At 43.5% G+C, this 27,443-nt stretch overlaps 1 protein-coding gene across 1 annotated transcript in view; it reads left to right on the top strand.

Annotated features, from left to right (window-relative positions):
* Nucleotides 1-27,443, top strand: part of SNX31 (sorting nexin 31) — a 60,432-nt gene that overhangs the window by 590 nt on the left and 32,399 nt on the right. The window contains exons 3-5 of the mRNA XM_036263836.1: nucleotides 9,540-9,654; nucleotides 11,379-11,443; nucleotides 24,022-24,132. Coding sequence (XP_036119729.1) covers nucleotides 9,540-9,654; nucleotides 11,379-11,443; nucleotides 24,022-24,132 — 291 coding nt within the window. The remainder of the gene's footprint in view (nucleotides 1-9,539; nucleotides 9,655-11,378; nucleotides 11,444-24,021; nucleotides 24,133-27,443) is intronic.

Below are 27,443 nucleotides of genomic sequence, written 5' to 3'. Positions count from 1 at the left end.
TCAAAATGAGCAAACCGAGTCTAGACCAAGGCACAGTCTTAGGAATCGCCTAAGATGACAGGGGTCATCTCCCAGAGTTCCTTCAACTTACCCTTCATTGTGTCATTTTTTTTTTTCTTTTCCAAACGACTGTATTCACAGGCTTCAAATAGCGGCAGGCTTTAAAATCCAGGAAACATCCCTGGCTGGTATGGCTCAATAGTTTGGGCATTGTCCCGTGTAGTGCACGTGCCGGGGTTGCAGGCTGGATCACTGGTAGAAGGCATGTTTATTTCGCTCTCACGATGTTTCTCTCTCACGATGTTTCTCTCTTCCCCTCTCCTTCCCTCCTTCTCTAAAAATCAATTTTAAAAAATCTTAAAAAACAAAAACAAAGCAGGAAACAGATGACAATAATGTCAAGGCAGGATGCCATTTCCCACTACAGTTTTTCAATCCAATGTCCTGCCGGATGTTATTAGCCTGCTCTTATGTGTGTGTGTTTTCCTAATAAGGAAGTGTCGCAAGTCTTCAAAATGGGTATCAGGAATAAAGTTTAGAAAGAAACTCTATCTCCCTCACTCCACCCCATACACAGTTTTTTCTTTTAGTTAATTTTTTAGATTTTGTATTCTGATTATAAAGAGGAAAGAAAGAGAAAGAGAGAGAGAGAGAGAGAGAGAGAGAAGAAAGAAAGAAAGAAAGAAAGAAAGAAAGAAAGAAAGAAAGAAAGAAAGAAAGAAAGAAAGAAAGAAAGAAAGAGGAGGGAGGAGGGGAGGGGAGGGGAAGGGAAGGGAGGGGAGGGGAGGGGAGAGGGAGGGGAGAGGGAGGAGAGGGGAGGGAATCTTGCCTAGGAAACAGCTGTTAACTTTTTGGGGAGAGTCCTTTCAGAGAATCTCTAGGTTCTAGTGAATAGATACACCACGTTTCCTTTAACCACCTTCTGTTGGTGGACAGCTCAGTTCCATTTTTCAATGGAAAACCTCACTGCAGTCACACATCATAGTGCATTAGAAAAGTCCATTTTCAAGGTATGATTAAGTATCTTGGAATTTTAAAAAACAGCTGCAAAGTTCTTTTGTGTGGTCATCTTTGAATTGTTAGCACCTGGTACTGGGCCTGCAACTCAGTTGGTCCTCAGCAATAATTGTCATAACTGGATGAGGAAGGGCATGGGTTTAGACTTCTGAAAGATGAGAAGCTAAAAATATATTTGAGGGGTTGGGAGGACTGCAGAGCCAGGCAGACTAAGAAAGAGAAAAGATAGGTATTTTAGGTATTGGGAAGTGGAAGCTGAGGTATCATCTCTCATTCTTGTGTGAGATGGGATTGGAGAGGAATCCCTCACAAGGTGAAAAGCAGGAGCTCATAGGGAGGAGCAGGGAGACTGTGTAATTGAGTGACCACTTCTTGGCTGGGTCACCTCACTTCTTTTCTGGACTTCAATGTCCTCATCAGAAATATTAAGTTAATAGGTGGCTGTGGATGTCAATGTCACAGGGTACTTGTGAAGATCAGGAACCATTTTCTCATACAGCCTGACACACAGTACGTGCTCAGTAAATACTAACTCAGAGGCTTGAAGAATTTCTGAACCTGGACCTCCTTAACCAACAGACTCAGGAAAATGCTCATTTTCAGAAAAAAACTCAGATCTGTCAGATCCTAGCAGATCCAGAAATGAAGACATAAGGTGCGTTAACCTGTATTCTTGATCTTCTATTTTGGAAGCCATGGATAAGAAACCATTTGTGATTCATTGCAGGGGCCTCTTAAATATTGAATAGCCACAGCCCAGTGCCCTCTATGGGGTGTACAATAGATGTTAATGAATACTTCATATTTACCCCAGATTTCTCAAAATCCTAAAGTGGAGATTTTTTTTTTGTTCAGTTCAAACTGCTTTGCACTTATTGTTTCCCCTTCCATAAGAACAACTCCATTTTAAAGAAACTATTTAGATCTTAGGTGGCTAATGGTATTTATTATTAATTTAAAACAATAACTAACAATTAGGCAGTTACTGTGTGCTAAGGTTACTGGTGCCAAGCGCTTTACATGTAATAGTGTGTTTAATTTTCACAACAGTCCTATGAGCTAGGATTATAGTTAGCCCCATTTAACACATGAGAAAACTGAGGCACAACTTGCCCAAAGTCATACTGCTGGTAAGTGTTGAAGGCAGTATTTGATCTCCACAACTGCTTGGACCTATTACATTTTGTGTGAGTTTTTTTTTTTTAAACAAAGTTGACAAGATAAATTGTATTGGTAAAACAATTGAGTAAAGTGCTTGAGTTCTAAACTACCACGCTTTTCTCTATTTTGGAATAACTTAATAAAATTTGGAGTGTTCAGAGTGCTGCATTTTGGTAAATGTATACAGTTACCATCACCATAATCAAGAGAGAGAACAGATTCCACATTCTAAAAGTTCTTTGCCCTTGATCCCTCCCTCCACCTCTGGCCCCAGGCACCTGGGATCTGTTTTCTGTCACCAGAGTTCCAGGCACTGGATTTAATTCCAGCTGCTCAGCAAGCCCCGTAGGGTTGTTTTTGTAATCATCATCATTACTCCCGCTTCATAGGTAAGGAGTCTGAGTAAGGTTGGCAGACTTAGCAAATAAAAATATGGGACCCCCCCCCCAGTCAGTTTCAGATAAACAATATACGCTTTTTAGTATAAGTATGTCCCAAGCAATATTTGGGACCTACTTCACTGGACATTTGGTATTTTATCTGGCAACCCTAAGCCTGAGACTGACAGGTTGGGTGACCTCTCCTAACCACTTCTCATCCAGATTCTATTCTTCCTATTCCATAGAAGTGAAACAGCTCAGGATTCTTAATTCTTCTGATTTAATACAAAGCATTACAAAGAGGGAAACAATATAAAGGCCGTGTGTATGTGTGTGTGTGTTTGGTGAGTATAAATATATTTCTATATTTCTAGTTGGTTTCCTGGGAAGGTCTGCATCCCTGTAGAATAGAAACTTCATCTTATAGAATTAACTGACATTCATGTACTTAAGAAATATTTACTAAGTTCCTATTAGATGCCATGAACTGTGTTGAATTAAGTGAAGACTCTGACTTGAGCACATGAGATTTTTGGCCCTAAGAATTGGGTTTCTATTTTGTGAAATGAATAACTGAGACTGAGGAGAAGCACCTGGCTCAGGTGAGGTGGCTCCTTCTCCTTCTCAGCCAAGCGATGTGGAGGCTAATGCAACAGGACTGAACCTGGGGAGAAATGGCTGTGTTCCGAAGAGGTCAGTTGTGACCTGAGCCGGTCTAAGATATCAGAGCCCTCCCCCAAGCGAGGTTCCCTGGAGGTCTGGCAGCTTGCCCCCTCTGCCGATGAATGCCACCCATCTCTGCCATGTGCACGGCCTGGCCTGACTTCTTCCTCTGTGTCTTTAGATGAATACAGCCAGTGTGATTTATGCCTCTGCCCTTGCCTGCACCAGCCCCTGCAGATGAGGTCTGTGAAGGAAAATGTAACTGGCTTTTTGTGACAAAGTGTTAGGCCATCTGTGTAAGCATTACTGAACTCTATGAAAGGATGCTTGCCTCTTTGCAAATGTTCTGCCATCATCCGACATGGCAATGGGGACAAACCATGGACACTTGCAAAGGACCCTTCAGTAGGAGAGGAGGGCTGTGCGAGACAATATGCACTGGTTCAGTCTTCCTCCCTGCCTGGTGCTGACCCAGTCTGACTCCTTCCCCTCTTTCACCCAGTCTCCCCTCTGCCCCATTCAAACCCTGTCAGCCCATTCATTGCCTCTGCTTGGCTCACTTCCCCCTCCTTAGCAGACCTCTGCTTCTGGCCCATGAGTCAGGGACCAGCCCTTTCTCAAGGCCTACCTCCCGCCTCACCTCCTGAAGTCCCCCTTGGTGGCATGATAGGCCTTTCTCTGATTCCTGTGCCACTTCACGTTCAGGCCTCATCATCTTCCTCTTTGTGTGTGTGTGCTTGGTCTCCCCTCATTATTTGGTTGCAAAATCAAATATTTAAATAAAGGAATAAATGAAGGCTGCAGGCATGCATACCCAGCACAGAATCCTACTTTAGTAGATACTCAATAAAAATTTGGGAAAGGAGAAGGAAATGAGGGGGAAGAGAAGGAAAAAGTAGTGAAAAGACAGAGTCCAAGTTCTGCCACTCATTAGCTTGTAGGACCTTGGTTTAGGTCACTTTATCTCTCTGAGTCTCAGGTTACTCCTCTTGTCAAGTAATCTTGTCAAGGTGGAGGAATGTTGTCAGGTGCCCTCATCAGGATGGAAAGATGGCAATATTAATGGTGATGGGGATCAGCTACCTCGTAGTTTTGAAGAATAAATATGATGATGTACAAGCTTCAGGCTGATGTTCTTTGGTATCAGATGCCACAGTCCAGCTTCGACTCTTTATCCCGAGAATCTAGGATTTTGATGCCAAGGGACCTTGGCGAAGTGGGATAAATGAGTCCACATTAGAAACAGAGACAGGAGAAAGGCCACTGTTTGTGTCTGTAATTTCACTTGTCTCACGTCACTGCTCTAGGGTAGGTTTGGGGCGGTGAATACATAGGGCTGGGAGGGAGGTGATGTTTCACAACTGGCCAGTTAAAGCTTCTTCCTGTTAAAAGGCAGAACTGTGCAATGGAGAAACGCGCAGGAAAGTGTGCTGGGATGAAATATATATATTATCTGAACATTGTCTTAAAAATAAAAAGACCAAACAAACAAAAACATTTCATAAAAGAACAGAAGTATGTTTTCCCTTTAATCTCTTGAAATATTTTTTTGAAAGAGTGGGCTAAACTGTAAAACCAGGTACTTTTCAGTATGCTACTAGTTGTAATACCTAAACTATGTGCTGTCTCAGACTAATAGAAAAGGCTGTATTTTGATAGAGTTGAACTTGTGAAGTTGAGGAGTGACTTTTGGCAGACTTACCTACAATTTACTGTGTTTGTCTTCCCCCTTCAGCAGTATTAGGGAAGGAGGAGGGGAAGTTTCTTTGAGTCATCAGCTCCGGTTGTAAAACCTGCTGGGAGAGTTTTTGCTCTGTGATAGGTACTGGAACCTGAATCCTTGTTGACTTTCTCCCCAGATGTTGGCCTTAGGGTAGAAGCTTCTGCAAGATGCTCTTCTGCAGATGCATATGACCCAGGAAGCCCTGTGATTCCAACCAATTTGGGAGCAGCTGGGACATTAATGAACACATGCCAAGGAAGACAATTGCCTTGTAAAGATCACTTAATCAGTTAATCAAAAAATAATTGCTTGCAAAGAAGACAGGATTCTGGTTCTATTTAATGGAATTAGTGGAGATGGGGTGCGTAAATTCAAGGGAGTTTGAGCTGCCCTGCTGGGGACAGGTGCCTTTGGACAGTTTTTGGCATGGCAGGAACATTTCCTTGAATTTAAAACAGAATTGTTGCTATAATATTTTATACTATTAGATTTGCAAACTTCAATGGCTGCGGGAGTTAGGCAGGTAATTTAAGTGAGAGGCACAGACTGGGCAAGAGGCAACGGGCAGTGGTGGAGACTGCCTAGGTCTGCAAAGGGGACAGTTGCCTAAGAGAATAGAAACCCAGTGATTCCAGGCCTTCTGATTTTTCAAGGGAAGCCAGAATTCACTTTTTAAAAAAATAAACTTTAATTTTGTAGACTATCGATTTACAAAAAATTTGCAAAGATAGTGAGAGTTCCTATGTATCCCGTGCCCAGTTTTCCCTATTGTTTTCCACTGGTATGGTGCATTTGTTACAGTTAACGAACCAGTATTGATACAACCTTATTGACTATAGTCCACAATTTATTCCGACTTCAGTGTTTACCTAATGTCCTATCTCTGTTCCAGGATCTCATCCAGGATGCCACATTACAGTTAGTCATTGTGTCCTTAGACTCCTCTTAACTGTGACTGTTTCTTAGATTGTCATTGTTTTTTATGACTTTGACTGTTTTGAGGAGTACTGGTCAGGTATTGTGTGGAATGTTTCTCTATTGGAATCTGATGCTTTTACATGAATAGCCTGGGGTGATGTGTTTTGGGGAGGGAGATCACAGAGGTCAACTGCCATTCTCATCACATCATATCAAGGACACCTACTATCAACATGACTTACCACTGTGATGTTGACCTTGATCATCTGGCTGAGGTATTGATGGTCAGGTTTGGGTACTGTAAAGTTACTCTTTTAGCTCCTTTTCCATAGTGTATTCTTTGGAAGGAAGTCACTATGTATAGCCTACACTTAAAGAGTTGGGAGTTATGCTCTGTCTCCTTGTGGGATGACTGTCTGCATAAATTATTTGAGATTCTTCTGCACAGGAGATTTGTCTGTTCTCTCCTATTCCTTCCTTCCTTCCTTCCTTCCTTCCTTCCTTCCTTCCTTCCTTCCTTCCTTCCTTCCTTCCTTCTTTCCTTCCTTCCTTCCATCATTTATATTTGCATGGACTCCTGGATATTTACTTTATACTTTGGATTATACTTCCATATGGCTTTATTTTGTTGCTCAAATTGTTCCAGCTTTGGCCTGTGTGAACTCTTTCAGGTTCCTACCACCTACCATCTGTTTACTTAATTGTTCGATTCTGCCACACATATAGCAATATTAGAATTGTCAACCTGCACCCCTGTGAGAAACAACTCTATCTACTAGCGTCCAGTCCTCTGTACAGGTTCGTTTGCCTTGGGTTTTACAGGCTCCACTCATTTCCAAAATTGCTTAGGTTGGTACCTTTTTTCCTTCATTGCAATATTTCACACATTTGTAACATAGTGAAATTCTTTTGTCATATTCTGAATTCCATCCTGGGTTTTCCCCCACCCCATATATGATTTTAAAAATATTTTTATACATTAAGGTTGTGTTGTCAAGTTCACTAGATTCAAAAAATGCATAGCATCATGCATGTATCCACAATGACAGCATTATACAAAATAATTTCACTTCTCTAAAAAATTCCATGTGCTTCACCAGTTCAGTACCCCCTACTCCAAGCTTCTGGTGACCATCGATCTTTTTACTGTCTCTATAATTTTGCTTTTTCAAAAATGTCATATAATTGAAACCGTACAGTGTTTAGCATTTCCATACTGTCTTCGTTCACTTATCAATATGCAGTTAAGTTTCCTCGTGTCTTTTCATGGCTTGGTAGCTCATTTCTTTTTATTGCTGGATAATATTTCATTGTATGGATGTACCCGTTTGTCTATCCAGTCACATATTGAATGACATCTTGATTGCTTCCTGTTGGGAGTAGTTATTAATAAAACAGCTATAAACGTTATGTGAACACAGTGTTTTTGTGAACACAGTTTTCAAATCTGTTGGTTACTTACCTGGTACTGTGATTACTGGATATTACATAGTAAATATTATATAGTAAAACTACAAACTACATGAGCTTCTAGGAAGTTGCCAAACTGCCTTCCAACGTGTCTGTGCCATTCTGTATTTCCTCCAGAGCATGAGTTTTAAAATTTTTGAATCACAAAATTAATGTTGGAATCAAATTCAAATTCTCTAAAAATCACCCAACCAACAACCTAGCAGATCAAGTAAAACACACCAGGATGCTATCTCTTACCGACAGGCAGGCTGTTAATAACATCTAGAAAGTTGGTAACTTTCTAGATTTAGATGAACACTATCCAGGAGAATTTTCTGTGCTGATGAAAATGCTCTAGATCAGCTTTGTTCAATTCAGTAAGAACTTGCCACATTTTGATTAGTTATTGAGTATTTGAAATATGGCTAGTATGACTGAGAAACTGAATTAAAAATTTTATTTTACTTTAATTAATTTCAATATAAATTTAAGTAGTCACAGGTGGCTGATGGACGTCATATTAGATAGCACAGTTGTAGATGATTTTAAGGATTTTCACTTTTACTCGAGTGAGGTGGGAAACCATGTGGGATTTTGAACAAGGCAGTAGCATGATCTGAGTTACATTTGAAAGTATCACCTTAGATTCTGTATTGGGAATAGACTGAAGGGAGTCAGTGGCGTAAACGGAGAGATTTCTTGGCAGACTACAATAATCTGAAAAAAGATGGCAGTGGTGTGGACCAGGGTGACAGCAGGGGGCGTGGAGAGAAGTGGTCAGATTCTTCAGGCATTTTAAAGTTAGGACCCTTGCAAGGTAAATATTTGCCAAATACACACTGTTGTTGTGACAAAAGCCACGGAATTAAAATCCTTACCTATTTGCAGTCTCATTTCTCTTATGTCGCTTTCATTCCCTCTACGCCATTGACGATGGTAACAGTGGGCACGGCAGCCCTCTGCTCCAGGGGTCCCGTGTGCAAGCCCGACTGGGTTTCTGACTGGTTTCCTTTCTCCTAAAAGAACGGTGCTGCGCCTGATCTTCAAGCTGCCGCTCTAGGTGTAGGGCTGGTATGCACCAACATGCACTTTTGGTTATCTTAATTTAAAGATTATTTTTAATGCATACACCATTTAGATTGCATAAATATAATTGCCATTGTTTTGGGTTATATGTGGGAAGGGCCTGACCAGATTTCTCTTGGGATCGTGTGTCAGCCTTATAGGAATCTATAAATCAGCACTTTGCAATAGAAATAAATGTGAGCCACATATGTAATTTAAAATTTTCTAGTAGCCTGATTTAAAAAGCATAAGGAGAAACAGGTGAAATTAATTTTAATAATATTTTTTATTTAATCCAATATATTAAACTATTATTTCAACATATAGTCAATATAAAAATTATAAATGTGATAGTTTACATTCTCTTTTCTAGGAGACTAAGTCTTTGTATTCTGAGTTGTGTTTCTACACTGTGGCGTATCTCAGCTCAGACTAGCCATGTTCCCAGTGCTCCTTGGCCACAGGTGACTAGTGGCTACCAGCCACCATATTAGCAAAGCTGTAAAAGTTTGCTGTTAGTTCAGATTTGGTGAAGGTGGAGGGCAGGTGGGGAAATAAAAATTCCTAACCATTGTCATTGATATCACAGATACTACTGAGCTATGAATTAAAGAAAAACTGTATGATGTGAGTTGTGGACAGTCTTATAAAAACAAATGAAAAATTAAAATGTACCCCAAATCTACCAAACTCAGGCTGGAGTTGTCATTCTGTGATGTGTCTAATGGTATCTCCAGAAACCTATACTGAAATAAAGTCCTCCTTAAGCCAATCAAAGTATTCCTCTTTCTTTGGCCACCAGAAAGGGTTAATTAAAAAAAATTGTTTACTGAATTTATTGGGGTGACACTGGTTAATAAAATCACATAGGTTTCAGTGGTACAATTCTGTATACATCATCTGTATATTGTATTGTGTGTTCATCACCCCAAGTCAAGTTTCCTCCCAACACCATTCCTCCTTCCTTTACCTTCTCCTACCTTCCCTCTGGTAATACCATACTGTTATCTATGAGGGTTTTTTGTTTCTTTTGCTTAATCAGGAAGGGCTAATTTTAAATAAAGTGCTAGAGTAAGATGTGCCCTAAGAGGAGTCTTTGGTATTTCACCAACCTTGAATTGGAGGATCTTTGATATAAATGTGTTTTCTGGGTCTTTCAGCTGAGACGGGTCTTTGGAAATTGCCTGCCTCCCTTTCCACCAAAGTATTATCTTGCGATGACCACATCTATGGCTGATGAGAGGAGGGACCAGTTGGAACAATATTTGCAAAATGGTAGGTATTTGGATTTTTAAAGTAGATTTATCAAGATATAAATTGCACACTATAAAATCCACTCATTTAAAGTATACAATTCAGTGGTTATTAGTATATTTATAGGATGGTGCAACTATCACCATGATGTAATTTGAGAACTTTTATTTAAATCAATCAAGAAAGAAAACTCATACATATTATAAGTCACTGCCTAGTGCTCTCCCCTACTAGCCCCTGTCACCTACACTAATTTCTGTCTTGATAGCTTTGCTTGTTCTGGGCATTTCAGATAAATGGAATCATGCAACATGTGGCTTTTGTATTTGGTTTTAAAAATATTTTTCTTTTCTCTAGCTTACTTTATAGTGAGAATACAGTATATAATACATATAAGATACAAAATACATGTTAATCTACTGTTTATCTTATCAGTAACGGTTCCTTTCGGTCAATAGTAGGCTATTAGTAGTTACATTTTGGGGGAGTCAAAAGTTATACTGTGATATTCAACTGCGTGGGGGTTGGCATGCTTAAGCCCTGCATTGTTCAAGGGTCAACTCTATACAATGAAAGGTACATTCCCTTCTACCCCAAGCCCCAAGCTTCTAGAAGTACACATGGTTTCAAGCGGCTTGTGTATTGCTTAGAAACCATCTGTGTGTACACTAGCGTGTATGTACATCCCTGTTTGTCCAACACTAATCAAAACTTACTCTACACATTTTTCTGTATCTGATTTTTTAAAGCTATTTATTCTGACAGATTCTCTGACTTACAGAAAAGCTGCAAAATGTAATGCAAAAATTTCTGTGTATTCCTCACCCAGACATCCCAGATGTTAACATTTTACATTTGCTTTATCATTCTTTCGCTTTCCCGTGTGTGTATATATTCATATATATTGTATATAATTTTTGAGATACTTGTGTTGCACACACAAGCCACTTCACCCTTAAACAGTTATGTGTGTATTTCCTAAGGCCAAGGACATTCCCCTCTATAACCACAGTATAGTTATCAAAATCAGGCAATTAACAGTGATACAATAATACTATCTAGAGACTTTATTCAAACTTCACCAACTATCCCTCTGATGTCCCTCATAACAACAAAAAAGTTTTTTGTTCTGTATGCTGGTTTCTTTCCCTCCTAAAATATATAGCTTACAGATCATTCTAGGCCAGCAACTATCAATTTACTTTGTTATTTCACTTTTTTTTTAAGCAGAGTAAATGAAAAAATTCTAGATGTCACCTATTTCCCATGTATCTTTTGTAATGGAGACTATACCTATTTCCGACCTATTAAATAAGCCCTTTCAAGCTCAAAATGTAATCCTTTTTGAATTTCCATCTCTCTTGGTGTGTTTTCTCACGTCTTAGAGACATGCTCCCGCAAACCCCTGGCCTTTTCACAAATGGTCATGTGCTTAAGGGGTCAGTTTCCAGGCCTGGCCTCTCCCCGTATCATCAGCATGACCTGTGCGTTCTCTTTGGCGAGGTGGATATTGAACAACCGAGTGTGCATGAATAAAGTGAGAATCTGGAAACGATCACCTGGGACGGGTGTGATGGGCTCGTGTTGTTGTCAGGGCTGCCTGGAGGAAGCAGGCTTTGCAGCTCTTTGAGAGATCACAACCTCAGCTGCCTTCAAGGAGGCCGCAAGGCCTGGAAGTCAGAGCAATTTAATAGAGAAGTCACCCCAACCCTATGCTAACCTGGCTCGCTGTCCATGTTTTTCAGTAACTGTGGACCCAAACATGTTGCGAAGTGATGTCTTCGTTGATTTTTTAAAACTGGTACAGCTGGTAAGCTTGCTATTCTTTACCAAGGTGATTATTTCGCTGCAGAACAGGTCTCTATGTTACCCACATGTGTGTTTCTGGCCAGCAGCTCCACAGAGCCTGGACTCAGGTAAAATACTTTTTTTTTTTTTTTGAGTACACTGGAGGATGGTTCCTGTTTTGTTCTTTTGGAGGTTTTGACTCTGGATGGAAAATTAAGTGTGCCACTTGACCTTTAGCTCATTTTAATGAAGCAGTTATCTTTTTTTCTGTAGCTTGAGCATTGCACACCTCAAAATTGGCCATGAAGAAGAGAACCTTTTATCATTAGGGGCTCGTGACAGTGCAGGGATGTCACCTCTGTAGCTGAGATTTCCAAGTGAGCCATGGTGACGCCGGCAGGGCAGGAGTGATAGTCATGCCACCACTACTTGTCCATTCATTCTCTGCTCCCAACTGTACTGTTGTACAGAGAAAATCCAATCTTGGCAGAAAGACTTACAGCAATTCACTTTCCTTTGTTGGTCTGAACCACTGCCCGCTTGTCCGCTTAGAGGCTGGAACTTCCCCAAGGCGCATCACACGTTCTAGTTGTACATATGGTCACATTGTTACTCCTGAAGGTATGTTCTTAACTGAACAGAAAAACTTCGAAAGGCTTAGTTGTACAATGATATGATATTATTGAACTGGGTCCCTGGCTTGGGGAAAACTGATACCATGATCAGATTTGTAAAAAGTAGAAGCAAATTTTATTTATTCAGTCATTCAACTGTGTTGATATACTTACTGGTCCACCAAACCTGAGAAATGACCCTAGAGCCTTCCAGAGTGTAGTCATTTGTATTTTCACATATTCTTGATGGTTTAAAAAATACACACACAGCCGTGGCCAGATGGCTCAGTTGGCTGGAGCATCATCCCATACACCAAAAGGTTGCAGGTTCTATTCCTGGTCAGGGCACATACCTAGGTTGCTGTTTGATTCCAGTCCAGGCGCTTGTAGGAAGCAACCAATCGATGTTTCTCTCTTACATTCACATTTCTCTCTCTTTCTCTCCTTCCCTCCGTTCCTCCCTTTCTCACCTCCTCTCTCTAAATCAATAAACATATCCTTAGGTGAGGATAAAAACACACACATACACATGTTTTCCTTTTCTTTGAAAAGTGTGTTGTTGAAGTGATGACAGTGGTAACATTCAAACAGCACTCAAGGGTCTACGACACAGACCTCAGAGACAACTGTGTTTTACAGTTTAATGTGTGTTCTTCACATTTCTGTACACATACAAACATTCATATGTATGAATATCATTTTTGTTTTGCAAATAGTCACATACTCCTACCCACCGTCTGAATCTCGTATTTTAAAACTTACATCTTGCAAATCATTCCATGTCAGTACACAGAGGGATCCTTGGCCTTGGTTCTATTACCCTTTATGTGTGTGCATTGTGGTTTTTATGTTTTTAATCCTCACCCGAGGACATTTTTGCATTTATCTTCAGATAGAGCAGGAGGGAGAGAGGGAGGAAGAGAGAGAGAGAAACATCAATGTGAGAGAGACACATTGACTAATTGCTACCCACATGACCCCATTCCGGGCCAGGGACAAACTGCAACCGAGGTACATGCCCTTAGCGGGAACCAAACCCGGGACTCTCTGGTCCGAGGGCCAACACTCCAACTGCTGAGCCAAACCAGCCAGGGCTGCACTGTGGTTTTTAAAAATGATTCATGGGTATTGATAATGTGGAGCTTATCTTTTTTTTTGAGTATCTTTTTTCCTGGTAATTTGAAAGATTTTTACCTGACTTAGTTCTCTTAGTATTTTACTTTGATAACTTATGCTCCAGCTGTGTTCGGCAGTGTCTCCTTTTGCTTCTTCTGATAAAATTTTCACGATGGTTTTATTGTTCCCTTTCATTTCTTCTGTGAACTTTGCCAGCTTGCTTTTATAGCCGTTCACTACTTTACCTCTTTTCTGAGGCCTGTATCTGTTCTTTGAGGTCTGAGTTCAGAGAAGACATATTTTTATTAACACATCCATCATTTTCATCTCTTTAGTGGTATTATTTTTTTGGATTATATTTTTTACCCTTAGTTGGTCATATTTCTTTCCTCCTTTATTTCAGGGTTTTGCTCAGGTCTCTTATCAGTTCTTCCCAGGCGATCCCTCAGCTTTGAAGGACTTGAGCTTATTGAGCCACCTCCTTCCTGACACAGTGCTGGGGAGGAGCTGGAGTGGAGTCATTGAGTCTGTCTTGTTTCTGCCCTAGGGTCTGAACAGTGTGTAGCGGTGAAGCCATTAACCACAGTTCCTCATATCATGACCTAACATTGCATTCATTTTTTAAATATGTTTTTATTGATTTGAAAATGAGAGAAAGGAAGAGGGAGAGAGGGAGAGAAACATGGATGTGAGAGAGAAACATCTATCGGCTGCCTCCTGCACACCCCCCTACTAGAGATCAAGCCTGCAACCCAGACATGTGCCCTGAAACGCTGACTTTTTGGTGCACAAGATGATGCTCAACCAACTAAGCCACACCGGCCAGGGCCGTGATCCAGCATTTTAACCCCCACTGTTGACTCAGCAGCCTCAGGACTCGCTTAGTGATTGGGTGCAGGCTCAGGATTGAGGTGGCTGAGGTTCAAGCTTTGGCTGCCCTACTTCTGATTTGTGTGGCTTGAGGCAATTTACTTAGCCTCTTTGTATCTCATTTCCCCCATCTTTAAAATGGGGAGAATAGCTCCTATTGATCTCTTGGGTTGCTTTGAAGATTAAGTGATTTTAAAGCACTGAAATGTCATCTGACAAACGTTCCCACTTGTGAAGTACTCACTACCTTTATCAATGCCGGTCCTTTTTCTCTTCCCAGCCATACTGAGAGATCGTGTTCTTCAAAGGTGGCATGTCTGCACATTCCGTGGGCCTCCCCTGCCACCCGTGGTGTCGAATGGGCCCAGAGGGGTGCTCCCAGACAGCCCAGCCCCTCATCATTAACTGCTCTAAGACAGCTTCTGCAGGGCTTGAGTCCTGTGGTGCCTGGTGACCCTGCTCCCTCCTCCCTGACCCGGCCAGGTGTCCACTGCACTTGGCAGCCACTCTGAAAGCCCAGTGTTCAGGCTCCTGACCATTTTCAAAGATGATTTCTTTCCACTGTTTTCTGTTTGCCTCTCAAAAGAGAACAGGACAGAGGTAACTTGACTCCTACAAAGTTTATAAAGGAGGTTTGCATTATGATTTTGAAAAGGAAATTATGCTTAAATCAGGAAGGTTGTCCTACGATTGTTGTGCCCCGTCCTGATTTGTACTGTTCTGTACTGCTCGTACCTTGAACAAACATGTATCAAGTGGAGGCCAGGAGCCAACATCTCTCTGGAGGTGGGGAGATTCCAGTAACAGCACCAGTCCAGCCATGGAGTTTACTGTCTTGCTGGAAGACAGAAAAATCACTGGACGAGTCACTAACTGCAGTGAGCACCGTGATCAAGGACTGTGCACTGTGATACGGAACCGAACACATGATGTATAAGGCCATGATCCAGGAGAGGTTAGGGGGTGTCAAGATTTCCATCCTCTCAGCCCTGGTGCAGCATTTTCGGCCCTGCCACCTCCTGTGGCTTTATGAGCAGTCCAAATGTTGTCATTCTCTCTGTGTGGCCTGGTGAGAGAAGGGCTAAGAGTTGGGTGGTCCTTGAACCTTTCGCCTCCCTTGATGTGAGATCACACATTGAGAGAGGGCTACGTCAACCGAAACCAGTGTTGCTGTGTCACATACAACAACACTGGAGACTGTACCCAGGATGAACGTGTGTCTGGAAACGTGGTAGAGGGCACCTTGGTCAGGGAGCCCTTCTAAAGGAAGTGACATCTCTGATGGTGTTGGAAGATTTCGAGGATGGGAAAGAAATAAGATTATACTCTAGCTTTTCCTTCCCACTGGGGTTAAAAAACAACAAACCACATAATATCCAGCAATCTGGGAGACAGACTCGGGACTGGTATTAGGAAAAGGGAAGCAGTGGCCCCTTCTACTCTAGCTGCCGGGAGACTTCCCCTGACCCCTGCTAGGGCTGGAGTGAGGGCTCAGAGGTAAACAGGTGCACCCAATGCGGGAGCGAGTCAGCTGGTCGAGCTCGCAGCAAAATTATTCCTGTGGGGCTAGTGGGAGCTGGGAGGGCTGGCGTGAGCAGCGGTGACTATGGCTGTGCCAGGCCATGAAAGGAGCGCAAGGAGCAGGGACTGGGTAGTTCCCCCACTTACGTGTTAATGGACCCCACTTGGATATTTTCACTGCCAAGCTCTTGACCTGCAGTTCCTAAGTGGTTATTGCCAGACAATCACTTGCTCACAGGCCTGGCTCTCCAGGGCTCAGCAAGTTCAAGGACATCTTTCTGTCTCTGGGCAAGAACACACGCCGTTAGAAACATGAATACATGTGACCTTCCAGGAATCCGAGGAAAGCCTTTATCAGAGATGGCAAAGGCAACCTGGAAAAATAAGGGGGGTTGCCTCTACCGGGGGCATTTAATCTGGGCTGGGCCCACGCTTTAGATGCAGTATCTCAATTATTATTCACAATTTGTGGAGGTGGTGCTATTAGCCTCTCTTTTTCAGGTTAAGTAAGTTGGTCAAGGACACATATCTCTCAAGTGGAAGAGCCGGGATCTGAACCCAGGGAGCCCTTCTCCATTGAGATCAGGAGCTTTTCTAGAGTGGTGGTAGCTTACCCAGCCTGCCTCCCACCATGCCCTCCTTGCTTTGTTTGTCTAGACCCCTTGACTTGCTATGCTCTGTGCTTCTGCCATGATCACCTTAAAAAGGAAGGGACTTTTGAAAAGGCAAAACCAAGGTCTTAGAATAAAGACATTTTTATGTTTCTGGTTCTTAAACTGTCATGTTCTAGTGGCCTCATGTGAACTGTTTGAGAAAAAGAAGACAAGAGGGTATTTGGAGTGGCTTTTGTATGCCTGTAAGTCAGGGGTGACTTGCGTATTTGGGGAGTTTTGCCAACTCTGGCTATGTTTGGCAGATCTCAGAAGTGACTGTTTTCCCATTTCTTCTTAAGAATCTTTCCCTTGCCCAGCTGGTGTGGCTCAGTGGATTGATCAACGTCCCATGCAGCAAGAGGTCACCGGTTCGATTCCTTGTCTGGGCACATGCCCAGGTTGCAGGCTCAGTCTCCAGTAGGGGGCATGCAGGAAGCAGCTTTTTGATGTTTCTCTCTCATAGATATTTCTCTCTCTCCCTTCCTCTTTCTCTAAAATCAATAAAACATTTCTTTTAAAAAAAGAATGTTTCCCTTGTAGTGAAATGATTAGAGCCCATTAATAAGTGTGATTGAAATTTAGAGCTTGGCACATCCAAGTATGAAGTTTCTTGGATAGGAAACCTCAGTAATAAGCTCCATGGCTGTCAGCTCAGAATATCAATAAAGCACACCGAATGATCTTCTTTGGGAAATTAACAAATTTCTCAGGTTATTAAATTCTATTGGAAAAGAATTACCACATGTTTTAAAGTGTGTTAAGGCAGCTTTGGAGGATTTTGATGTTTCTTAAAGATAAATGTGTCCAGCCCAGCCAGTGTGGCTCAGTGGATTAAGTGTCTTTCCATGGACTGAGAGGTCCTGGTTCAGTTTCTGGTCAGGGCACATGCCTGGGTTGTGGGCTCAATCCCCAGTAGAGGGCGTGCAGGAGGCAGCTGATCAGTGCTTCTCTCTCACATTTATGTTTTTAGATCTCTCTCCCTCCCTCTCTCTCTTAAAAAAATCAATAGAAACATATTTTTAAAAAGATAAATGTGTTAAATTTTCCAGTGTAAACTGTGCATTTGATTCCTGATCCATCCTAGATCAAGATGACAGCTTAGTTAAGGTTTTGTTTTTCTACAATCCAAATCTACCAAGTTGGTTTTTTCTTCCAATTGTGTTTTTGTATTGCCTTTACATTTTATTAATTATATACATTCTTGTAAAATCCAATTATCACAAATAGAGCCAAATTCCTTCTTGATCACTACTCCAAACCTGGAATGTTTTACCTGTTGTGTGCTGGCTTTTAACTCATAATATAAGTTTTTTCAATGCTATTATTTATCCTCTTTACCATATTATTCTAAAAATGTTTGTTTTTTTCAAAGCAAAATGTACTTATAGTTTTAAAAGTAAAATAATGCTAAAAGGATTATGACATGACTATCTTTTGCTCTCCAGAGGCGATGGCTTCAGAGATTTTTTTCTTCAGAGATTTAAAAATCTGGAGGTTAATGATAAAATCTCTCACTTTCTGTAGTTCTTCAATTTGTAGACATTATCCAGTGCCTGCCTGTTATGGGGGATGATTATTTTCTCTTATATTACCTTCTTCCATTCCCCCTTTCTATCCAATTTTCTTATGTCCCAGTTTTAAAAAAAATTAAATCCTTAGTCAGTATTTTGATCACTGTAATATGTAAATATTTCTTACTGCTGAACAAATGATGTTTATAATTAGCTTTATTTTCTTGAACAAAGTTTGTTTTTCCTGGCATTAAAATGGTATCATTTTAAAGAAAAAGTATAGCCCTTGCCAGTTTGGCTCAGCGTTTAGAGCATCGGCCTGCGGTCCAGAGAGACCCGGGTTCGGTTCCCGCTAAGGGCGCGTACCTCGGTTGCAGTTTGTCCCTGGCCCTGGTTGGTTGTGCGGGTGGCAGCCACTCGATGTGTCCCTTTCACGTCAATGTTTCTCTCTCTCTCTCTTCCTCTCTCTCCCTCCCAATCTTTCTGTACAAAAAATGGAAAAATGTCCTCGGGTGAGGATAAAAAAATAAAAAATAAAAGAAAAAGTATATGTTTAGTTGTCTTTAAACACAAGATGAGAAAACTTGAGTAAGTTTTCCTGCTAGTGGGGAGTAGCCAGTAGAAAAGGGAAGTATAACAGTTGGAGTGGGTGGGGTTGGTTTTGATGTTCAGTGGTATCTGGTACACGAGGAAGGAGGACTAAACATGGATTGGGATCAGGTGGAGGAAGGATGCCCTTGAAACTGAATGGGAGCCAAAGAGAAAGAAAGATTGGGTAAGGCCCAGGCACGGTCCAAGGTCTATGAGTAGAAGTAGAGTGAGTCCCTTCTTGTTTCTTCCATGACTTGTAGGAGGTGAGGTCAACCGGTAGGGATGAGGGAGGAGGTAGATGTGGTTGGAGGCTCGGGGAAAATGGAGAAGGTTGAAGTAGAGTGTGAGCCAGAACTTCACTGACTGAGGCAACTAGAAGGACATGCTGCATAGAAGGAGAGAGACCAAGAACCAGTTGCCAACTAACGCATTTCACTCCAACAAATGGCAAAGAGTTGAGGGTCCTTACACTTTTTGCTTCCCTTGATGTGGCGGTACCCACTGAGAGAAGGTTACCTCAACTGAAACCATTGTTGCTGTGTCAAACAGGACATTGGAGACTTTAATCGATGTTCTCTTCTAACATTAGATAGTGTAAATATGCGGTGGTGAACCAGAGGGGGAGGCAATATACGTAAACAATCAATGTTTCAATGTTCCATTTTAGATGCCACCACCCTACTTTCTTATCCTCTCACTTGGATTATTTTGAGAAATATGGCACCAAGATTATTCAAATATCTATTTGTACGGGCACTGATCAAAATAAATGTACTACATAATCTCTGATATGTAGCATCAGACCCAGCTTTAAACAAATTACGTATAAAATATCCAGGAGCGTTCAACAAATAAGCACTTGGAGTGGGTAGGAAGCTCAGCTAATTCCATGTTAGTCAGACCTGTTTTAGTTGTGAGGGACAAAATCACAAATGGAAAACCTATTTTGGCTGTCAGCTCTTCTTCCCTATGCGAAGCGCCGCTTTGTCTCTGTGTTGACCTCATTCTCACGGAGCCTGTCTCCATGCTGTGGTGAAAATAGCCATTTGCTTCAAGATTAGCAGCCCCAGCTGAAGGAAAACACCCTCACCTTCCTTCCTCTCTCTCCCTCATGGAGTCAGAGCGCCACGGGGCACAGCAACCTGTGGCGTAATTGCTGAAAAGAAGGAAGAAGGAAAGCGAGGGGCAGTTGCCAACTGACTTGTTTCATCCTGACCAGTGGCAAAGGGCTGGGTGTCTATGACAGAATATATATAATTATATATATCATATATAATGTAGTTATATATACATTATAATTACACACACACACACACATTTTTTTTTGTCTCTGAACCTTATTCCTGAAACAGAGCTGCAATTCTTCTGAGTGATGGGGTGGATGACAGGCATGTCTTACATAGAGCTTCTAAGAGCATGATATATATGGAATTATAATGTTACGCACCTGAAACCTGTATGTTATAAACCAATGTTACCTCAAAGAAAGAGTGTCTCTTTGTATGCTAATGAGATGACTGGTGGCTGGGGCCCCTCGAGAGCTTCAAGGGGGGGACTGGAACTTTCAGCCCCATTCCCTGGCCCTGGGGAGAGGAAGGGCTGGACACTGAGTTACTAATTAATCACGTCTACATGCTGAAATCTGTAAAAGTCCCTGAAGTATAGGGTTTGGAGAGTTTCAGGGTCCATGGACATGAGAGGTGCTGGGAGGATGGTGACCTGGGGAGCATGGATGCTCTACACCCTTCCCATGTACCTCGCCCTGGGCATCTCTCCCACTCAGCTCCTCCTGAGCTGTGTCTTTTATGATAAACGGGTAACCATAAGTAAAGAGCTTTCCTGAGTTCTGTGAGCTGTCCTAGAACATTATCGAAGGAGGACATCCGATTTATAACTGGTTGGCCAGAAGTGTGTGGGGCGCGGACTTGTGACTGGCATCTGAAGTTAGGGAGAAGCAGCCTTGTGGGACGGAACCCAAACCTGTGGGTTCTGTGCTAACTCGCAGTGGTTAGAGGCAGAAGTGTTGGTGTGAGTAGAGTCTACAGTGTTTTCCTTCAGCGTGCCATGAGCAGTGGAGGGTCATTAACGGTTTTGAGCGAGAGAAGAACATTCTTAGGTTTGCATTTAAGAACTATTTCTCTGGTTGCTGTGTGGTTGGGGGTGGGTGGGTAGGAGGGAAGCCAGGAGACCAGTCGGGAGGCCATGGCGGGTCTAGGGGGAGGAGTTGTCAGTTGGGTCTAAGGTGCTGGCAGTGGAGATGAAAAGTGGATGGATTCAAGAGCGAGTTTAAGATGTAAAACATACAGGACTCAGAACCTGATGGGATATGAGTGTTGATAATATCTTCCTGATTCATTTCCTGACTCCTTTATTTTTACCTGTTGCCACTAATTTTCACCACACTGGCAGCCAAACCTTTCTGTAACTGCATTTCCATCGTTCCATTTCCCTGCCCAGAACCAACGTGGCTTCCTTTTGCCATTTAATAAAATCCTGGATTGTCTGATTTTAGGACCAGCTACAGTCTGACTCACTCTACCAATCCAAATGCGTCCTCACTTTTCTTTTGCCGAAGCATTTAATAAAGATATGCATTCATTTCATTTTAGCTGTTCATATAATGTAGATGTCTTACTGGTCTGCCATATGGTTTGAGTTGGGAGTTACATTGAGGTAATCTAAATTAATGCTAGGCTTCCCTTTAGAATTTTATCAAAAAGCAGTAACATTGCCCTGGCCGGTTTGGCTCAGCGGTTAGAGCGTCAGCCCGCGGACCAGAGAGTCCTGGGTTTGGTTCCCGCTAGGGGCACGTACCTCAGTTACAGTTTGTCCCTGGCCCCGGTTGGGGTTGTGTGGGTGGCAGCCAGTCGATGTATCTCTTTCAAGTCGATATTTAGCTCTCTCTCTTCCTCCATCTCTCCCTCCGGCTCTATCTGAAGATAAATGAAAAAAAAAAAAAAAAAAAGCAGTAACATTCTTTCCATTTATTTTGTGAGTGGTTTTCTGCTAGGTAAGGGGTGTTTGTGATTATAGGCCCAAACCCTTTAAGAACCCAGACCTAGGCAAGGTGTACCTGGAAAGGGACTATTTGCAACAGTTGCTCTGAGGAACCCCTAACCCCTGACCACCTATGTATCAGCTAAGTATGGAGTCTTGGGATCTTGCTGTGGTTCACCATCAATCAGTTATCACGACTGCAGGGGAACTAGGGAAGGCTTCCAGAATTCTCCTGGGAAGGCAGAGGTGAAGGAAGTGTGGCTGAGGTTGTATGGGGTTGCTCAGGGCCAGTGCTGTGGAAGAGGGAAACCAGTGGCCCTCACATTCTGTGGAAGGGCTTGCAGTGATCCTCAAGGGATTCTGGGAAATGCATCGCCCCAGCACTGGACACTTGGAGGGAAAACTTGGTAGTGGTTCAGCATTTGCTGAATCAGAGGCCAGTCCTGACAAGTAGCCCCAGGACTGTTTGAAAATTAACAGTGATCAGTAAGTGGCTAATTTAAATCATGCAGCCAGAAGCCTATTCTGTGTGGAGGGAGGTACTTTATGCTGGTATTATGGCGGTAACATGGTGACCATATAACTTATTCAGACTTTGACCCTTTGGGGAGTGAAAGGAACGCTGTAACTGTTACATTTGTATTAGCCTGCTTGGGCTGCCGCGACAAAACACAGACTGGGTGGGTTAAACAACAGAAATTCCTGGAACTGTGAGAAATAAATTTCTTCCTTGTGCATGCCTGGAAAGAGAGCAAACTCTCTGGTGTCTCTTTTGATAAGGGACATGAATTTACCTAACTCTAGTCACCTCCTAAAGGCCCCATCTCCAAATACCATCACAGCGGAGGTTAGGGTTTCAACATGTGCAGGGGCGGGGGTTACACAAACATCTGGTCCATCCAGTGCTGCGGACAGGCTCATCCTGGAACCTTCCTGTGCCGGCTGGGTAGGTGTCCAGCCTGTTTAGAGCCCAGGCCCTAGAGTCATGTGAAGCTCTGGCCCTGGACCCTCCCTCTGTCACCATCTAGAAGTAATGTGTCCTCAGACAACTTACTTAACCTTTGTGAACTTTACTTCATCTGAAAAAAGAGGAGTGGTAAGTATATATGCCTCACGGAGTGGTTATGATAATCAAATGAGCTACTATGCGTGAAGCAATTAGCACTGAGCACTCTAATGCTATATATGTGTCTAATAAATACATAGATATATTATTCATAAATGATATGCTATATATACAGGCCACCTGCATACGTAGATATAATACATTTAAAAATATTTTTTACCAACCCTTTGAATTTAGAAAACAGCAGATTATCTCTTCTAAAGTAGTTAGGCTCAGAATCATAGAAACCTAGTCATTGTAAGTATGGGGAGCAGGGAAGGAAGAGTTAAAATTTAAAGTCAAAGCTTTCACTGTCACTAAAGTCAAAGCTAAGCCTGTCACTAATATGACTGGACGTCTGAGGTAACTGGGCAGTGTGGACTCCCCCCCTCACCCCCCGCATTCCCCACCTAGCCTGGTGTCTACTCTGTGGTCTGTGAATGGGGTGGGAGAAGAGTGGGATTCAGGGGAGGGGAGTCGCTGCCTGTTATGGGGGAGAGGTTTCACCTGGTCAGCTTACCTGAGCCCCAACTCTGCAACCCCCAAACAACCTTTAGATGGTCATTTGGATCTCCTCTCCTGATACCAAGAAGGAAGGTGACCTGGACTGGATGCAAACTTTTTAGTCACTGAGATGAGCCCCCTCCCCCAGCTCTGCCCTCTGTATCACTACTCTTCTGGCTTATGTAGTAGGCTTAGAACACAGACAGTGGTTTGAGTGACTCAGTTCTCCCAGGAATGACCCATAACTAGTGCCACTCTAAATGCCAGGAAAGAGTGAACTCCCTGCATACAGTGGATATTAGAGCATTCGGGGTTAATCCTCTCATAGAACCGGGATGAGAAAGTCTGTGACCTGAATCAGCCTCCCAGAAATGAGGCAGCTTGTGGACTGACAGGGTCCCGCTGGGAGGTACTAGAAGCAGTGCACCCGCAGATCCAGCCACTTTGTGAGGCCCGTCTGGGCAGCAACTGGCCACGCCTCCTCCTGGGGTCCCTCTCTCTGTAGAAACTGAGCACCAATCAGTCTCAGCTTCGGACTTTCCTAAACTCTGATGGCCTTCCAGTGTCTCTGGTGTGTCCTTGACACTTTAGAGCACGCCATCCGAGAACCCCACACGTCCCCAGGTTTGCAGCACACATGCCCTTGCGAATCATGAGCACAAGCAGAGCTTCGCTGAACGGGGTGTTGCCCTCAGCGGGGCGCCCATGCACAGATAGCAACTTGCTTCCACATGCCGGCCTCAGAGTTTGCACACTTCAGATATTTGGTGTAGCAGAATCATAAATTACTGCATTTTATGGACTTTTAGGGATGCTTGGAAATATTAAAAATCTGAAACCACCAAGGGTCACATGGATGATTTTTTCCCAAAAATGGATGCCTTGTTCATTTGGAAATTATTCAAGCTATATGTCGTTGCATTGCCTTGGCCCCTCTCCACACCCCTCCCTACCCCCACGCTGTCCCCCAAAACTCCATCCCTCAAATCTCTTCCCTGGGTTCTCCTGGGCTTCCGGGTACTGTATACCCTCAGGGCCCGGGGAGAGGGTGCTGCTGATGCCGTGAGGTGCCCACTGGGGGTGCTCCGGGGCTTCCTGTGTTTTCCCTTTGCTCACAGGGCACGTTCAGCATCACTACCAAGAAAGCCCTTCTGGACATCTTTCTGCCTGATGGAAGGAGCGTGCAAGTCGAAATCCTAACATCAGACACTGCCGAAAGAGTCCTAGAGGTAAGCTTCATCCGGACTCCTGCCCCAGGACTGAATGCAGGAAGCATTGTTTGAAGGCAGGGACTAGGATGCAGTTACCTTCGGGAAGTTTCCTGGGTGACTTATCTGTAGAGATGCTGAAATTTTCTGGGGGACTGGCCGAGGAACCTGAGCTACAGCCAGCCCCCCCAGGCCTCTTTGGTTTTACTCTCCCTTTGGGCATCAACTTCCCAGCGATCTCAGGGTCTTCCTAAGGCTGCTGTCAGCTCCCCGGAACTCAGCCAGGGGTGAGCCCTGGAAATACACAAAGTGCTTTGTTATGGGGTGCCCCATGGTTGGGAGCAGGAAGGAGAGTGGAGCCCAGATGAGCCTGAAACAGGCCACACCCAGGTGGGCTGGTGACAGGTTCTGGGAGAGAGTGACATAGATTTCTCCAAGGCTGAAAGAGTTGTTTCTCCTCCCTCACAGGGAAAACCCCCCAAACCAACATCCCAGCAGGTCTAATTCTGTGCCAGACTTGAGTGTCAGTCGGTTCTCGGAGGACTCCAAGGGCAAGACCCAGAAAGCATCCTCCCCTTCTTCAGATGTGCCAGTGACCAGCCCTGTCCCTGGGCCCGTCCTCTCTCTGAGCTCGGCTGTGGAGGGGACACCATCTTTCATACCTATACACTGTTCTCAGTCCCCTTTCCTTGAAGGGTTTTAGTTCCAGTCCTCCAGAGAAACATACACAGGAGAATATAAAGTTTGTAAACAGGAGGAAGTGGGAAAGTTTCTATGACCTTGCCAAGGACAGTAAGTTCTCATGCTGGGGTCATGGTATCTGATGCCTTCTGAGCCTGAAACAGACAGAAGTTCCCCCTGTTGGGCTCCCAGCTCTCAGGTCACCTTTACCTAAGGGGGTGTGTGTATGTGGGGGGGGGGGGTCTCTGCACCGTGACTCTCTTTAGCCTGGAGATTTAAGCCCAAGCGTATGCTCCTGGCCTTAGAAGATCAGTTTGTGTTCCCAGGTAGGAAACACCCTTTCTCTAGATCTTGGCTCTGATCATTTTGGACACTTCTCCCTGCTAAGGTCACTGCACACACACACCCAGCCTTTTCACGGCCCCTGTACTGCTGACCCACCTAGTTGCTGAGGCCATCTATTGAGAAGTTCCCCAGGCTCGTCCTCCTTCACCCCGAATCCTCCTGTCATGTATCCCAGGGCTGTCTCCTAGTCCCCCTCTCCCGCTCCTCTCCTCTCCCCCACACCTTTCCTTCGAGGCCTCCGCTTCTCAGCTAGATTTCTTTTTTTTTTTTCTTGTACAGATAGAGCAGGAGGGAGAGAGAGGAAAAGAGGAGAGAGAGAAACATCGACGTGAAAGAGACATATCGAGTGGCTGCCACCCGCACAGCCAACCGGGGCCGGGGACAAACTGCAACCGAGGTACACGCCCTTAGCGGGAACCGAACCCAGGTCTCTCTGGACCGCAGGCCAACGCTCTAACCGCTGAGCCAAACCGGCCAGGGCTCAGCTAGATTTCTATAGCAGCCCCCAAATAGTCTTCCTGTTTCCAGTCTTGTTCATCTCCTGTATAGATAGATTTCCAGAACGATCTTTCTAAACAGTACGAAAGGTCTTGGTGCTTGATACTTGAGGAAATTTATAAAACAACAACAGCAACAACAGCAACCCCAAAATCATAGTTCCCTCAGTTGTTCTCCCGGGACCTACAAAATGAGAGACAGGCACATAAATGAAGGAGAAGGACGGTAATATTGAGGATGGGGACCGTAAACTCAGACACCTCTGGGGCTGGACAGGTAACTGAGGCCCAGCTGCAGATGTAAGACAATTGGAAATGGTAGGGCCCGTGGAGCCTGGAGAGCAACCCCCCTCCCCGCCCGCCCGCCTGCCAACATCGTTACTGACATGTTTTCACATCCTGGGCTCACTGACCAAGCTAGACACACCTGTAGCTGAAGTAGGCTGCTGGTGGGAGTTTGGGGTCTCTGATGTGCTGAGGTTAGGACAAGGCCCGGATTCAAATGATAATGATGTCACGTGAGAGCTCCGTGAGTTTGGGTAAGTTACTTAGCCTTTCAAGACGATGTAAGTAATTGTAAGAAATAGCTCATGTTCCATCAACAGTAGTGGTTTTGGTTATTTATTATGATGGTATTGTCACTGATGTTGAGGTGGTGTGGAACTGGGCAGTAAGACTAGGGTTCCACACTACCATCTGTTTGGTCCACTTCCCTTTGTAACTAATAGCATAGGATTAATTAGATACATTTTTGATCTCAGAAAAATGTACTTTTTCTCTTCCCATCACATTGGCTTGTGAGAAATTCCAGCCCATGACACTGACATCATTAGCATTAGTTAAGTGTAACTGGAGGTTCTACCCTCGGAGTTTCCACAACAGGAAAAGTGAGCACTTGTCCAGGCAGAAATGTGTATTCTCTTCCAGGCCCTGGAAATCCTGTCACCTGAATGAAAATGTAAATGTTGTTCTGTATGTTCTCAGGCACACCGGGCGCCACTTTCGCTGCCATTCCTGACCACCCCACCCCCATCTGGCTGGGCTCTTTAAGGACCAGCAATAAACTAAAAATCTTTTTTGTTCGGAGTTTATACATTTGTGCTAATGTAGCTTTATTGCTGGTGTTTGTGTTTTGGAGCATCATTGACATTTGCCAAGATGGAAATATTATTATTTCACTTTGTAGATGCTTACTGCTCTCAAAAGAAGGTGCTTGTACTTATGTCTTCATAGATTATAAAAGGTCCATTCTCCTTTCGTACTCCTTCACGTTGGCATGTGAGCTCGCTGAGTTCACTGAATGAGTCAGAGAAGAGAAAAATCTAAGCTGAGTGGACACGGGTCGTATTTACTCTAGGGCAAGTTATAATCTGTTACCTGCCAGCACACACTCCCCCCAGCCCCTCCTCCCACACACAGAGAGGAGCCCTCTGTTTTTGTGTTTTGTTGGGTTTTTTTGTTTGTTGGTTTGGTTTTTTGCAAGGGCGTGGGGAAGAAAGAGAGGGAGATGAGAACGAGGACTAGTGCTGGGGAAAAGTTGTGAGAAGTTCCTAGGTTCTTTATTTGTAAGACTGCATTGAGAACACCCACTCAAACCATCCTCCTCACAAGACTGCCTCACGAGGTAATGTTTACATCTCTGACAAGTCCCTCTTTGAGCCTCTTTGTACAACTTGCGTCATGAGAACTTGGAGCCGTGGTTAAAGTGTTGGCTCATGCACAGTGCTATAAAGGCAAATCCTTGGGGGTTAAAGATGACCTATAGAGAATTCAGATGGGATGTGCAAAGAAATCATTCAGGAGTCGAGT

The sequence above is a fragment of the Molossus molossus genome, unplaced genomic scaffold, assembly GCF_014108415.1.
Source record: "Molossus molossus isolate mMolMol1 unplaced genomic scaffold, mMolMol1.p scaffold_m16_p_16, whole genome shotgun sequence".
Taxonomy (NCBI): domain Eukaryota; kingdom Metazoa; phylum Chordata; class Mammalia; order Chiroptera; family Molossidae; genus Molossus; species Molossus molossus.
The sequence above is the reverse complement of the archived record's forward strand: the minus strand, read 5'-3'. Positions and strand labels throughout refer to the sequence as shown.